The 15,710-nt window shown below is 38.0% G+C and overlaps 1 protein-coding gene across 1 annotated transcript; it reads left to right on the top strand.

The window, feature by feature from the left end:
- The first annotated feature begins 104 nt into the window (after nucleotides 1–104).
- On the top strand, nucleotides 105–12,928 carry LOC307007812 (zinc-binding protein A33-like). Its single transcript, XM_079630183.1, has 7 exons — nucleotides 105–745; nucleotides 7,492–7,587; nucleotides 7,691–7,921; nucleotides 8,039–8,061; nucleotides 8,143–8,261; nucleotides 10,738–11,667; nucleotides 12,617–12,928. Exons 1-6 carry the CDS (start codon nucleotides 350–352, stop codon nucleotides 11,280–11,282), a joined length of 1,410 nt encoding a protein of 469 aa, XP_079486309.1. The 5' UTR covers nucleotides 105–349; the 3' UTR covers nucleotides 11,283–11,667; nucleotides 12,617–12,928.
- The last annotated feature ends 2,782 nt before the right edge of the window (nucleotides 12,929–15,710 follow it).

The following is a 15,710-nucleotide window of genomic DNA, read 5'->3' on the forward strand; positions in this document are numbered from 1 at the left end:
CACATTGTATTTCATTGCTGTGGTACTCTGTACTAATATGCATATGACAATAATCTTGAACTGAACTGTACACACCCAAAGCTGATCATAAACTCCTCCCTCTTACAACACTAACCAGGAAGAGACTGACTTGTTATTTTTCCTTTCTGTCACACCGACTTTGTCTCAACAAAAGCAATAAAGAATAAGCAATCGATGGAGAACAAAGAGAAAAACTTTACAGAAGGATTTTTGTGAAGTTCATTTCTGGACAGACAGCAGATTTTTGATTCTCATTGTGATTCATTTTTGAAAACCGTCGTTCAGAAAGTGAGAGTAAAGTTTAGTTTGCGAGACTCAAGCGGTGAAAATGGCTTCAGCAGCTGAAGATGATTATATTTGTCCTGTTTGCTGTGACATCTTCAAGGTTCCTGTTTTTCTGTCCTGTAGTCACAGTTTCTGTAAAGAGTGTCTACAACAGTTCTGGAAAACTAAGGAAACTCAGGAGTGTCCTCTCTGCAGGAGAAGATCCTCAAGAGAAGATCCTCCAGTTAATCTAGCGTTAAAAAACTTCTGTGAGTCGTTCCTGAAGGAGAGAAATGAGAAACGTTCATCAGGATCTGAGGAGATCTGCAGTTTACACAGTGAGAAACTCAAACTCTTCTGTCTGGAGGACAAACAGCCTGTGTGTTTAGTGTGCAGAGACTCGGAGAAACACACCAACCACACATTCAGACCCATCAGTGAAGTGCTTTCATCTCACAAGGTAAGACTAATGTCTCTCATTTCATAAATACAGTGCTAAACATAGAAACAGTATTATTTGTGTAAACAATAGATCAGTATTTATTTTTACTCAGACTAAATCTCTATGATTTTCTGAAAACCCTCTGATGTTCAAATCATCTTAAAAGTAACAGCATCTGCACATGTCATGGGTTATTAATATTTTCAATAATAATATGTGATTTGAGACACCGAAAAGTGATTGATACTAACATACTTTCACTTTCTGTATTTGCATTTGCACAACCACAAATATCAGTGGCAAGGCCTTCTCTGCTGTGGTGTAGTGTTAAATACATTTGTGGTGTAATTGCATATTGACTCCACTAGAGGGCCACCTTGTTTTATAATACTGTGGTTACCGGGAGTGAGTGAGATATACATGCACAGGCTGGTGAGCAGTTAGTCTCAGCCTCAGACGTCACGCCCACGGAGCGTTGGCTAAATGTCTGATGCATATGGTACACTTAACTGGAAACACTTCAGGAATGTCGAAGTCGTCATCTGATTGGTTAAATTTTATCGGATTTCCGGGGGGCGCGAGTGTCGCGTTTATTTTCGGTCCGCCGGGAAACAAAGCGCAGACGTGTGATTGCGGAAGAAAAACTGTTGTGTTTACATGAGTGACAATGAGCATTTATCAAGATCAGCTAAACGTAGGATCCTCAAAAGTATGCGAGGTTCACGGCATAGACTCTTCAAGAGATGTCCAGGAGTTTTGTTTGAGGCACTTAGTGGAGACAAAAAGAGATATTTTAGCCTGTTTGCCGACGGGATTTGGGAAGAGTATTATTTTTCAAGCCTGGCCGACCCGTTGTCAGCATTTAGAAGGATTCCCAGCAGATCCAATTTTACTAGTTGTGTGTCCCCTCCTATCTATTATGGAAGATCAAGTGAAGTGCCTAACTGCGAAGGGGATATCAGCCGCGTTTGCCGGCAAACATGAAACAACAGACGCTGACATCGCAGCTGGCCGATTCAGTATTGTGTTATATTGTGGTAATGCAGACGCCATTGTTGTTATACGTGCACGAACAGATCAATGACTTACTGCTTGTTTTCTTCTCCTTCTTTGATTTTCTATGCTGACTGACTTGTTGCACGCCGGTCTGTTGTTGTGGGGACATTTCCACGCCCCGAAACGTGACGCTGAACGAAACGAACTGTAATTGGTTGTTTGACATGTCGGTCAAACGGCCTTATGGGCGGGCCTTGGCCAAAGAAAGCTGCTATGAATTTTTTTATTTTTATTTTATTTTATTTTTTTTTTTATTGCATTGCTAAGAACATACAGAATCAATACCAGGGGTAAATGTAATTGAGAGTACAGTTATAAAGTCAGGAGAATATCATGCAAATGACACAGTGAGACAGTTTTAAGGGCTTTGGAGTTGCTGGATGTACTGAGGGTGTCCAGATAGGATTTAAGTTCCTTACAAAAAATAAAGAAATAGGGCTTAGCACCCTGAAATTTACATTTGTGTAAAAAAAAATTTGCTAGAAAAATAAATAGGTTTATCAAAAAATATTGGTCCTTTTCCTCTTTATCAAAGTTGTGCTGACCAAAAAGAACATCTTTGTATAACAAAGAAAAACTCTGTGATGAAAATGTGCGAACAAAGATACAGAAATCCTTCCAGAACAGACTTGTATATGTACATTCCCAGAAGTGATGAGAAATAGATTCTTGCTCAGCACCACAAAAAGAACATAAAGTGTCAATATCAGGAAACATCTTTTTAAAGTAAAGCTTCACAGGATAAAAAAGATGAAGTAATTTGTAAGAGACATCCTTGACCTTATTGGTTATTAAATATTTAGAAGACAAAGTCCACACTTTCTTCCATGGAATATTGACAAACTGGCCATTCCAGTACGACACGGTGTATGGGAGAGAAACAATCTCATTTTGAAATAACTGTCTAATTCTTCTGTTCCGACTAGAAGAGTTAGATAAAAAACAAATATTTCCAATCATTGTATCAAAAGGATGAGCTACTGACAAAGAAATATGGGATCTCGCCGAGTCTCTGAGAAGAGTTATTGCTCCATAAGGGATTGCATCCATTACAATAGCGAACTCTCGAGGAGTGACAGGTATATTGTACTTATTCAAAAACTCTGAATATGAATACAAGTATCTATCATTATTGATTAATTGAGAAACCAAAATAAAATTATTATTAAACCAGTTTGGGAAAAATAAAGACTTATTTTTATAAATAATATCACAATTATTCCAAATAAAATACCGGTGAGGACTAAAATTGTGTTTATAAATTAGGTGCCAGGCCAAAAGCGCTTGTTTATGAAAATTTGACAATTTAAGGGGCAATTTGGTGATGTTGTAGTTACACAACAACAGGAAAGGGAGACCTCCCACCTTAGAAAAAACAAGACTGGGAAAAGTATTCCAGAATGAATCAGGGTTTGTTAAGTACTGTTTTAACCAATTTATCTTGAAAGTATTATTTAAAGAAGTAAAATCTAGAAAGTTTAGACCACCATATTCATAATTATTAATGACGACAGATTTTTTAACGTAATGCCTCTTATGCTTCCACAGAAAATCAAATAGCATTCTATCAATATCTGCACATGCAGCTTTATCCACATATAAGGAGAGGGCAGGGTAAGTCATTCTTGAGATACCCTCAGCTTTAGCAATAAGAGTTCGTCCTCTCAGAGATAAATCTCTCTGTAACCATGAATTGAATTTCCTTTTAGCTTTCCCAACAACTGGGTCAAAGTTCAGTCTGCATCTAACTTTATCATCCTTACATATGGATATACCCAGATAGGTCACATGTGACTTAACTGGAATACCGTAAAGCTTTAGAGAAAAATGTTATGTGTTGGATTGCAATCGGAATCTGTAATTCATCTTTTAAGAACAGGGTAGTGTCGTCAGCTAGCTGACTAATAAGAATATGTTTGTTGGTAATAGTAATACCTTGCAGATGACTACTCTGAAGAAAGGAGGAAAGAAGTTGTGCAGCCACAAGAAATAAATAAGGGGATATAGGGCAACCCTGACGAACTCCTCTTGACAATTGAAATCTAGGCGAGGTACCCGATTTAAGGTTGATGGAACAGTTGGCATTATTATAAAGAGTTCTTATAAACTTGCAGAAAGGATCACCAAACCCAAGCTTTTGGAGAGCTAGAAAAATAAACTTGTGTTCAAGAGAGTCAAAAGCTTTGTAGAAATCTACAAAAAGAATAAGACTGTCATCATCAACTAATTCGCTATAGTCTAATAAATCTAGAACAAGTCGGATATTGTTTGCTATATGTCTTTTTGGCATAAATCCTGATTGTGTCTCATCAATAACTGAACTCAGAACACACTTAAGTCTTTTAGCCAAAGCCCAGGCTAATATTTTATAATCGTTATTAAGAAGACAAATAGGCCGCCAATTATCTATTAAAGTTGTATCTTTCTTAGGTTTAGGTATCAGAGTTAAAAGCCCTTGTGTTAAACTAGAAGGCAAAGTTTCTGACTGAATACTCTCCAAAAACATCTCTAGCAGGAACAGTGCTAATTCTTCAGCAAAGCTTTTATAAAACTCGGCCGTTAGGCCATCGGTTCCAGGAGATTTATTTTTAAGGCCCTCAATCCCCTCAATTATTTCAGTGATAGTTATAGTTTTATCACAGTCAAGCTGTTCATCTTTAGATATCGATTTAACCTCATTTAATGACTGAAAGAAAAGGGAGGCTGAGTCCTTACAGTAATTAGATGTATATAGCTTTGAATAAAAATCACTGCAAAAAGAGGCAATTTCCTTCGAATTATCTGTCAAAACGCCATTAATTTGCAGCGAACTAATAGAAAGATTCCTAGAGTTGTGTTTTTCCATTCTAAAAAAATAAGCAGAGCTCTGTTCACCTTGTTCTAGCCATTTCCTCCTTGAACGAACATAGGAGCCTTCAGCTTTGTATTTATAAATATTGTCTAATTTAGATTGGAGCTCTGCAAGTTCTGTTAGAACGGTTTCCGATAAGCTTTCCTGAATTTTGCTCTGAAGTGTTATGATCTTTGATATGACCTTCTCCTCTTCATTCCTTCTCTGTTTTGCCAAATTGCTGCTAAAATGTCTAATACATATTCCTACTTCATATTTTAACAATTCCCAATTTAGTCTAAAAGTATTTTTTTCAGAAGAAGCTTTCACCCAGTAGTATCGAATCAAAAAGGAAATTCTTTTTTTCAACTCATCATGCTTAAGTAGAGATGAGTTCATTTTCCAGTAAGAGGCTCTAGAATTTATATTTGAGTGTCCTGTGGATAGAGGAGTAGAAAGGAGAATAGTGTGGTGATCCGTTAAGGGAGAGGGAAGAATACTAACCGAAACATTATAATCTTTGAAAGAATATGGTACAAGCCAATAATCTAAACGAGAAAGTCTTGAGCGATTCTTGTTACCCCATGTATAAGATTTAGTATTTGGAAACTTCTCCCTCCAAATATCAACTAAATCCAACTTTTCCATGAAAATTTTCAATTTTAAATTGGGAGAAGTAGACTGCCTGGGAGGAAATCTATCGAGATTGTTATCAGGGGTGATATTAAAATCTCCACCAATACAAATTACAGCATCAGGAAATGTATTAAACCATAATAAAATTTTGTCTCCTATCTCCTCAAGTAACAAGTCATTTTCTCTAGAGGTATTATACCCATAAATGTTTACCAATAAAACAAATATATTATTGATACAAATTACCAATATAACAAAGTGTCCCTTAGGATCAATATAACTATGTAACACTGAACCTGCAAAATGGTTTTTCATTATCATAACACCAGCAGAATGTTCTGAACCATGAGCCATCCAAACCTCATTGCCCCATTGGTTTTTCCAAAAAGTAATGTCATTGGAAACAGAGTGAGACTCCTGGAAAAAACAAAAGTCAGTTTTGAAAGACTTAGCATACAAAAACAACGCTTTACGCTTTACATTATCACGCAACCCCCTGGCATTGAGAGAAACAATTGAAATAGACATTCAAAAGAACAGAACAAGAGATAAAAGAACAAAAATACCAGTGGTAGAAACCTCAAGGGAAAAAAAGTGCATCGGTAGCTAGCTGACTAGAGTCTGGTAAATCCAATCTTCGGCATAAACTCAGTCAATTAAATTTGTGAGCTATCTTAAAATAAAATATTACACCCACTAAAATTTAAGTGGTTTACCATGCTTAAGGTGGATAAATTTCAGATCCATCAACAAAGGCACGACCTCCAATGAAGTGAGCTTTCTTTCCCTCCTTTCGAGCCTTATCTACAGCAGGCCAAAGCAGCTGTCTTCTTTCTCGATCAGTCGCGATGAGATCCTCAGTGAAGCGAAGTTTATTGGCACGAAGAAACTCCGACGTCCTCGCGGCCTTCCACACTCCGTCTCTCGTAACTCGCAAAGAAAATTGAATGATGATTGATCGCGGTCGCGAACTATTCTGGAGCCTCCTTCCAATGCGGTGAACTGTATCGATTGTGCCAGCTAGGCTGCTTCCTCCCTCGGGGAAAGTGGCTTCACAGATACGGATGGATTCTGCTCTTACATCCTCTCTTTCCTTCTCAGTGACACCGTGTAAACGTAGATTCCATCGACGGGAGTATCTTTCCAAGTCAGTGATACGTTGTTCACAGAATCCCAACTTCTTCTCTTCAGTGTTCAATCTAGTCTCAACGTGACTGACTTTGCCTTTGATGTCGTTTAGTTCAGCACATACAAAGTCCACTGTTTTTTTTAAACCTTCGATTTTAAGGGCATTTTCACTCACCATTTTCTCTATGGTGTCAGAGCGAGTGTTAATCAGATTAGAGAGCGCCCTTCTTGGATGGAGGTTTAGCTGGACTATCTGGAAGTGGTGTTCTGGCCCCGGTCAGAGTTTCTTCCACAGACACATAGTTGTGACAGTCCATCTTGTCAGATTGCTGCGAAACACGCGACGCATCTTTCCTTTTGTCAGCGGTCGACTTCATATTTCGAATTTCAGAGAGAGCAGAAAAAATATATGTGGGTGATTTTACATAAAAGTAACTTTAAGGAATGATATTTATGCCGTTATTAAAGTTTGTCAGCAGAGCTCGGCGAAAGTTAAGTTAGCAGGACGCCATCTTGGACTCCCCCCTTAGCTGCTATGAATTCCAGACCTTCAGCCGTCAGTCACTACGCGAGACTAGTGAGCAGTGTGTTCAATAATACTCCGTTTCTGAACTTATAATCGGACTCGGAACGCAAGAGCCACTGCACACTAACGCACAAGCCGAACTCACTCGCTCGTTCCTCTCTAACTTACCCGAACTCACCGCATTAACGCTATAACTGCCGGTGCAAAATAAAAACAGCAATTTCACAACAATTATAGAGTCTGTGCGCTTACTAAAAGTTATTAATTCAGGTTGGACAACACTGAAGGCCTAGCTGTGAAAAGGACAAAACAAAGTATACAACTGCATGGATATAATAATTGCGAAATTGGCCATTGCAAAAAAAAAAAAAAAATCACACATTTGTTTGGTGAAAACATGATTTCTTGATGTTCATCCTTACCATATTAATAATTAAAAATACATCTCTTGCCATTTTCGGGCACAAATGCTAACTGGGAATGATCTATTCAACATATAAATAATATAACAATATAAACATCCAAACATACACTGTTTAAACCTCTTATAGCTGCATAAGTTTCACAGATTTTCATCTTAACCTGTAGGAGGAATTTAATACAGCGCTGACGTCCCTACAGAACAAGCTCAAACATGGAGAAGAAATGAAGAAGAAGTGTGATGAAACAATTCAACACATCACGGTGAGGATATAAAGAGTTAAATACTCAACATTCACACACAGAATTGATTATTGACATTAGTGGAGTGTGTGTTCACACTGAAGTGAATGTGATGTGATTTCAGGCTCAAGCTGAGCACACAGAGCGTCAGATTAAAGAAGAGTTTGAGAAGCTTCATCAGTTTCTCAGAGACGAAGAAGAAGCTGCAGTCACTGCACTGAGGGAGGAAGAGGAGCAGAAGAAGCAGAGGATGAAGAAGAAGCTGGAGGAGATGAACACACACATCTCAGCTCTTTCACACACACTCAGAGACATGGAGGAGATGATGAAAGACAACGACGTCTCGTTTCTAAAGGTGACAAATCAATCTGGCTTCATTCTCTGTGCAGAAAACAACTTGTATAGAGAGACTCACTGACGGTGAGAGTGTTTGATAAGATATTAAAATGTTTTTAAACTCTATATTTTCCAGAACTTTAACGCCTCAATGGAAAGGTAAGTGAGCTGCTCGTATCTCTTCTCTCAGTGGATCTGAACTCAAACTCACTGCAGTTCTGACTCCTGAATGTTCCTCAGAGTCCAGATCTCACAGCCGGATCCACGGATGAGTTCTGGAGCTTTGATTCCTGTGTCGCGTTATCTGGGTAACCTGCCGTTCAGAGTCGGGAAGAAGATGCTGGAAACTGTCCAACACAGTGAGTCTCAGCAGATCTGACACCAGTGCAGAAGACAGTGCAGATAGAAACACACACAACATCACATTTGATAGAAATATATTTAATAATCAATTGAATTAAGTGAATCTGAACTGCATTTCAGAAAATCATCAGATCATACAGCGAACTCATAATGAAGTCTATTCCTTATGATCTATGTTTATATATTAGGATACAATCGTGTTTGTTGAATACTGATATTAAACCTGGAGCCTCAATCCGTTCGGACAGTAACTGACAGACCAATGTTATGATAGTATAATTTATGATCGCTTTCAACAAAAGAAAAATGTTTAGAGTTGGGGTACTCGAACTCGGACTCGGACTCGAGTCCGGTCTCGAGTCCAATTTTGAATGGACTCGGACTTGTCACGCACTCGAATGAATTTGTACTCGGACTTGACACGGACTCGGGACATTTTAGACTCGGAAAAATGTCTGAGTCCAGTCGAGTCCGGGCACTGGATGACACAAAACTAAATTTTGTGAATTTTTTTTAATTAAAAAACGAAACGAAACAACGTTGTTTCAGCGTTGAGCATTGTAGCCAATCACAGTTAAGTGCATAAACACAGTGGCAAATCAGAGGCGTTTTAGAGTCTGCATGCGAATAATTCGCTCAAAATGTATGTTTAGAATCAGCACGAGCTTTATCCTTTCGCAAATCCCCTCATAAACAACAAAGTCTCTCTAGACGCAATATAAATAAGATATTCACTGTGCAGTGCAGACAACTTCAGTCAGTGTTTATGACGAGAGTTTTAGGGAGAGTGCCGAACGCGGTAAGTGATGGCTTAAAGGGAGCGCTGTTGACAATCTAAATAGTTTTGTTTTTCATACTTCTAGAGGACCAGTGGTTACGTTCACACTGTAAATTATAAATAGTGATAACTGCATTTAAATCTGGGATTGAATCCACTTAATTTTTGTCCTTTGAGTCATGAAATTGCGATGATTTGACACATAGCAATATAAGAACGTGATAACCATAGCAACATTTTGGCGTCTAATAATGTTATCATTTTTGTTGCATTTATACTTTAGTCATAAGTTTACATACTCCTTGCAGAATCTCCAAAATGTTATTTTTATGTTTTTTAATAAGACGGATCATACACATTGTTTCTATTTAGCCTACTGCCCTGAAAAAGCTTTTTCACATAACAGATGTTTAATAGCCTAAATAAAATACAAACACAAAATAAAGACAAATTACATAGGCTCGATTTTAATACTGTGTCATTACCTGAATGATCCACAACTTTTTTTTTTTTTTAATGGTTGAGGAAAAATCATCCAGCTCCTGCACATTCTTTGCTTTTCCAGCATCTTCTGCATATTTGACTCCTTACTAGCAGTGACTATGATTGTAAGATCCATACTTTCACACTGGTGACAACTGACTCATACACAACTATTACAAACCCTGCAGACATTTAGTGATGCACAAGAAGGAAGCATCCGTTAAGAGCCAAGGGGTGTAAACTTTTGAACTGGATCATTGGTGTAAATTGGTCTTATTTGTTTAAAAATGCATTCATTAATTTAGTCCAACCCTTCAGAGGCTAAATAAGATATTAGCATGTACAACACAATAAGAAAAATTTAAACATCATCATCTTGCTCAAAAGTTTACCCCTGGCTCTTAATGCATCGTGTTGCATTATTAAGCATTACCTTGCAGATTCTAAAAGATGTACAATAGGTAAACGTATGACTGTAACTATACATTGCAATCATTTTGTAAGGTTTAAAATATTAATTTAAGAGCTCAGTGTTGAGACCTTTCGCCGGGATTTGATTGACAGGTGATCTGACCAATTATAATGCAGATACACGCCATTTTTGTTCGACAAACAAACCAAATCAGTTAGTAGATTAAAGGCAGTGGACTTGAACTTGAAAAATAGTGTGTATTGATTTCTTTTTTAGAAATTTGTGCTATAACTAGAAGAGATTATCAGTTCACGTGCTGCTTGAACTGAGGCCTACACATTAAAGCACCACAAAACAGTATTTATCGTTTGAATTTCATAAAAATTTAAAAAATTGAAAGCTGAGACTTTATTTCAAACCAAAAGTACCCTGCTCTGTCTTGTCTGTTGGCACATTGTTAGTGTCCTCTTTGCTCCGACCGAGAACATGTGGAGTGAGAGAGGAATGGCTTGTCGGACGTAGCAACAGTAACCAAGAGGGGCGGGTCTTTGTGAAAGGTCAATTTCAAATCATTTAAATCTTTGTGGACTCGGCCGGACTCGACTCGGACTCGGATGTTAAGGACTCGGACTCAAGTCCGACTCGACCCTCTTTGGACTCGGACTTGGACTTGTACTCGGTTGTTAAGGACTTGGACTCGACTCGGACTCGACAAAGGTGGACTCGGACCCAAATGTTTTATATTTATATTTAAATACATCATATCTCATCCTCTAATCTGCTGTTATTCTCTCTGCAGCGCCGTTGACTCTGGATCCAAACACAGCATATCCTCGTCTCACACTCTCTGCTGATCTGACCAGTGTGTCGTACAGTGATGTATATAAAACACTTCCTGATAATCCAGAGAGGATTGACAGTTATCCGTGTGTCCTGGGATCTGAGGGCTTTAACTCAGGAACACACTGCTGGGATGTGGAGGTTGGAGACAATACAGGCTGGATTCTTGGAATAACCACAGCATCAAACCAGAGGAAGGAACGTGTTTTCTTTGAGTCTAATGTCTGGTGTGTGTGGTACATAGACAGCAAATACATCTCACAATCCCCAGAGCAACGTCTCACTGTCTTTACTGTTAAACAGAAGCTCCAGCGTGTGAGAGTTCAGCTGGACTATGACGGAGGAACAGTGTCATTCTCTGATCCTGTAACTAAAGACTGTCTGTTCACATTCAGGACATCCTTTACAGAAACTGTCTTTCCATTCTTATGTAATGCCTGCACAACTTCCCCCCTGAGGATCTTACCAGTTAAACTGTTTATTACAGCAGAAAATCACAGTTAAATCTGATTCTGCTTCTGGATTAATACAGTTCTGCAAATTATGCTTCAATAATAACACTGTAATCATAGTGTCTCATTGACCAATCACTTCATTGTAAAGTTAAGAACCAAATTAACCCTTGTGTTTCCTTAAGGACATGTTTGTCTCTCAGTTTTTTTTAAAATCATTGTTCCTGTGTTAATGCAACTGCATACATTTTGGCAGAAGTGTGTATTTTTATTGTAATTTTCTTATTTCCTTTCTGCATTTCCTTTCATAAATCACTCGGTACACAACATATTTACACTCAGGACCTTAAGGACACAAATGTCCGCATTGAAACCCATTAAAACGGCCAATTTCTTTTTATCACAGGGCCATTTAACTATAAAATGATGCAGTCTTTGTTAAAAGATAATTCCGGTATTTAACACCTTGAGTCTATAGTTTGTTTTGGATGAACAAGAGTGGTGGACAACATTTTTTTGACAATGGTTCCTCTCTCGAGTTTTTGACTATAATAGAATTGGCCATGGACCCATTTAACATTGGAGTCAATGGGCATGTCCGAAAATGTCATTAAAACAGCCAATAATGTTCGTTTACAAAACTGTTAAACTCACCGAGTGGTTAGTGATGTTCATTGATGATTATAAACAATATATCGTCGTAATATATGATTCCAATCCGTTTATTTTGCTATAGTGGAACTATTTTTTCAGACACTTCACAACCGTGTAACTTCCGCTCAATATTTGAATCTGAAGCGTTAGCACACTCCCAACCACTTGATGGCGATAACCGATGTTTATGTCTCGCGGGACACTCACGGTCACAGTCGAGTTCAACTTCATATTGCACTGGTCAGTGGTCACGTCTTTCAATATTTTCAAGGTTTTGTTTGTTTATTTGGCTTACTCTCCCGGAGCACAGTTGCTCTGCTCGCTAGCCTTATGAGAAACGGAAGCGAGCAAAAAGACGACATCGACCAAATGTAAACAGCCCCCTTTCCGTTTCCGTTAGCGCATTTATATTAACGAGCACTCAGTCCTTCAACAGAATTCAATGGGATTTTACAAAATGACGAATAAAACACGACAGAAACTGTATTTCCCAACACTTTTTGTTTCTGGAACATCAACTAACATCACTAATCACTCGGTGAGTTTAACAGTTTTGTAAACGAACATTATTGGCTGTTTTAATGACATTTTCGGACATGCCCATTGACTCCAATGTTAAATGGGTCCATGGCCAATTCTTTTATAGTCAAAAACTCGAGAGAGGAACCATTGTCAAAAAAATGTTGTCCACCACTCTTGTTCATCCAAAACAAACTACAATATAGACTCAAGGTGTTAAATACCGGAATTATCCTTTAATAGACTTTTGGTCTGTTGGCAGGGCTTTAAAATAAAATAAAAGCATCTTTTTCTTTTTACGAGATGGTGCCGTTTTCTCAGGTTTGGTCTATAAAGCGAATACTCACTTTTTTCCTGTTTTCTGATTCTGCATATTAGAGCCAATTGGATAAATTATTGTGTAATAATTGTGTTTGTGTTGCTGTGAGGTTTGTGTATATGTACTAATTTTTATATGTGCATGTAATAGTTGATAAAGAAAAATGATTGTTATTAAAATTAAAATTAAATAAAAAATTAAAATTATTATATGTTTAAATTCATGTTTACAATATGTAAGACAAGATAAAGTATTGACATATTTTAGTAAATCTTCTTGCCAGTGAAATCCTCATATGTTCATATGTATATTATCCTATAACTCGAGTTCAGAAACATGAACGTACAAGCAGCCGTTTATATGTAAGCAATAAGGTACTCGAGGCTAGTACTGTATCGTGAATAAGTCACGGGTGAAGGGCGTTGTTTATGGAAGTAAAATAATGCCAAATGTTTTTGAAATAAAAAAGCCTGTGTAATTGCACTATTTGAAAAAAATATGCATTGCATTAATAACCATGCTTGCATTTTAATGTATTGTATATTTAGGGCTTGCATTTTTATGGGCTGAAATTCAACATGTATTCAGGTTGTATATTTAAGCTGTGAATATTTCAATTCAAAACATTTAAAACACATTTTCATTAATACAAATTCAATAATCCATATTCACCTTTTATATTTCACTTCCAAAATTTTCAAACTGTTTAAAAATACAACCTATAATATTCAACGGGCAATTTTCGGTTCATTTTATTTCACTTCCACAAATTCAGTGGTTCAAATTCGACAGTAAATTCAACATTGATATCAAGGATCTGCAGGAAAAGCAGTAGATTACCGAGCATAATCTCCATCTGCTGTTAATTATTATTATATATATATATATATATATATATATATATATATATATATATATATATATATTATTTTTATTTTTTCAAGAATTTTCTTTACAATAGTGGAAACACGCATCTCTTAGAAATCAGAACATATCTAAAATTGTGTATCTTATACAAGTTATAAAAAAGGTGTCAGGAAGGAGACCCAAACTTGTGACCTTTGTGAAAGACTATAATTAGGGTTGATACTAAATCTTCAATCTCCCCAGGTTGTCCGGTTAGAACAATAATGATGACGGATATCTACACTCTTATGCCACTCTTTTAATGAAACAGTTTGACAATGATGTGAGTTTGTTCATGGTTTCTAAACAGAACAGACAAAAATGGGTTCATGAATAACATTCATACACAATTGTAACAATAAACAATATATCAAAAGTGCAAAATATGAACTAACTGGTACATATAATACTGCGTTGAATTGTACAGACATAATGATTAAACTGCCTGTTTGGCTGAAAAAAATCCACCAATATTTAGTTCTATAACATTTGGCTAAGAAAGGGTTAAGTCGCGCGCCACGTCTGACATGCAGAGCGCGCGTGCTGGTGTCGCGCGATCAGAGTTAAAACCTACGAGGCGCACAACCAAACACAGTGAAATCGCTCTGAGCACTACAAAACACGATGAAATTGCTCTAAACACTTTCAAAGATATATGAAGGTGTAAAACTATCATTTAACCTAAATATGGTCTATTATTTAGTTCCAGAAATGCACACATCGATAGGCAAAATAAAGTGTAAGGATTTGAGCATACTGTATTAATCTAAGCAAGAAATAGACAACAATATTTACATAGACTCACATTCTCATGGACGCATGAAGCAAAAATGAAGAGATAAAGATATTTTCCCTCAGATATACCAGATCGGGAATAAAGCGAGTGTCTCCGATTACAGTTACATGCATACTAAGTATAGTTCGGGGTTGCGCGATAATGGAGACTGTCTGATTGGTGGAGAAAAAAGGGAATGCTGATTGGTCTAACTGTTGCTGAGCACTTATAAAGTGGAAAGTGACACCACAGTAAACTAAATAATAACTTATAATAACACAAACACAAGATAAAGTCAGAACCTTATTAACAGCCGCCCCCAACTTTGGGCAGCAAAGTTGAACACAAGTCAGTCAGGAATGTCTCGAGGAAGTGCAGGCAGCTTGATGAGTTTGGCGACAGGTCTGGTGTAGGATTTGTCTTTGATCTGGATCTGAGCAATACGAATCCTTCCATCGGATCCAGGGAAAACGTCTGTGACTTTGCCAACAAGCCACAAGGCACGCGGAAGCTGCTGGTCAACAATAAGAACAATGTCATCAATACAGATGTTTTCTCGGTCTTGTTGCCATTTGGAGCGACTCTGGAGAGATGGTAAGTAATTCCTGATAAAATGGATCCAAAACTGGTCCGCTAAGACCTGGCAGTGTCGCCATCTGCGGCGACTGAGGAGCTCTGTGCTTGAGTAAACGACCTGCGGAGTAGATGGGTCCAGCCGCCCCATCAACAACACATTTGGAGTGATTGGATCAGGGTCTGCCACATCAGAAGAGGTGTAACCCAGCGGTTTGGAGTTGATAATGCTCTCCACTTCTGTAAGGATCGTTCTGAGGACCTCCTCTGTGACCGTTTGTGATCCCAGTATGGCATGCAGTGCTGACTTGATGGTGCGGATTTCTCTCTCCCAGGAACCCCCAAAATGAGGTGCACTAGGTGGGTTGAAGCGAAAATGGATTTGCTGGCTAGCGAGTTGTGACTGCAGAGTGGGGGCAAGGGAGTTGAAGGCCTCTTGAAGTTCTGAGCTGCCACCTTTAAAGTTTGTACCTTGATCGGACAACAATTCGTGAGGCTTTCCCCGTCTTGAGATGAAACGGCGTAGACTCATGAGGAAAGAATCAGTGTCCATGCTGGACAGCAGATCTAGGTACACTGCATGTGTGGTGAGGCATTTGAATATTATGCCCCATCGCTTCTCATTGCGCCTCCCTATTTTAATGAGGAAAGGACCAAAACAGTCCATGCCAGTTGAGTAAAAGGCTGGATGGTGTAACCTTAAACTGGAAGGTGGGAGGTCGGCCATTTTGGGA

The sequence above is a fragment of the Phoxinus phoxinus genome, assembly GCF_949152265.1.
Source record: "Phoxinus phoxinus genome assembly, chromosome: 12".
Lineage (NCBI taxonomy): Eukaryota > Metazoa > Chordata > Actinopteri > Cypriniformes > Leuciscidae > Phoxinus > Phoxinus phoxinus.

What these genes read in the sequence shown, in the direction of transcription:
- LOC307007812 (XM_079630183.1), top strand. Translation starts at nt 350, where the DNA reads ATGGCTTCAGCAGCTGAAGATGATTATATTTGTCCTGTTTGCTGTGAC. An exon ending in AAGTGCTTTCATCTCACAAG is followed by an intron (nt 746 to 7,491) that starts GTAAGACTAATG and finishes CTTAACCTGTAG; the next exon opens with GAGGAATTTAATACAGCGCT. An exon ending in ACGACGTCTCGTTTCTAAAG is followed by an intron (nt 7,922 to 8,038) that starts GTGACAAATCAA and finishes TATATTTTCCAG; the next exon opens with AACTTTAACGCCTCAATGGA.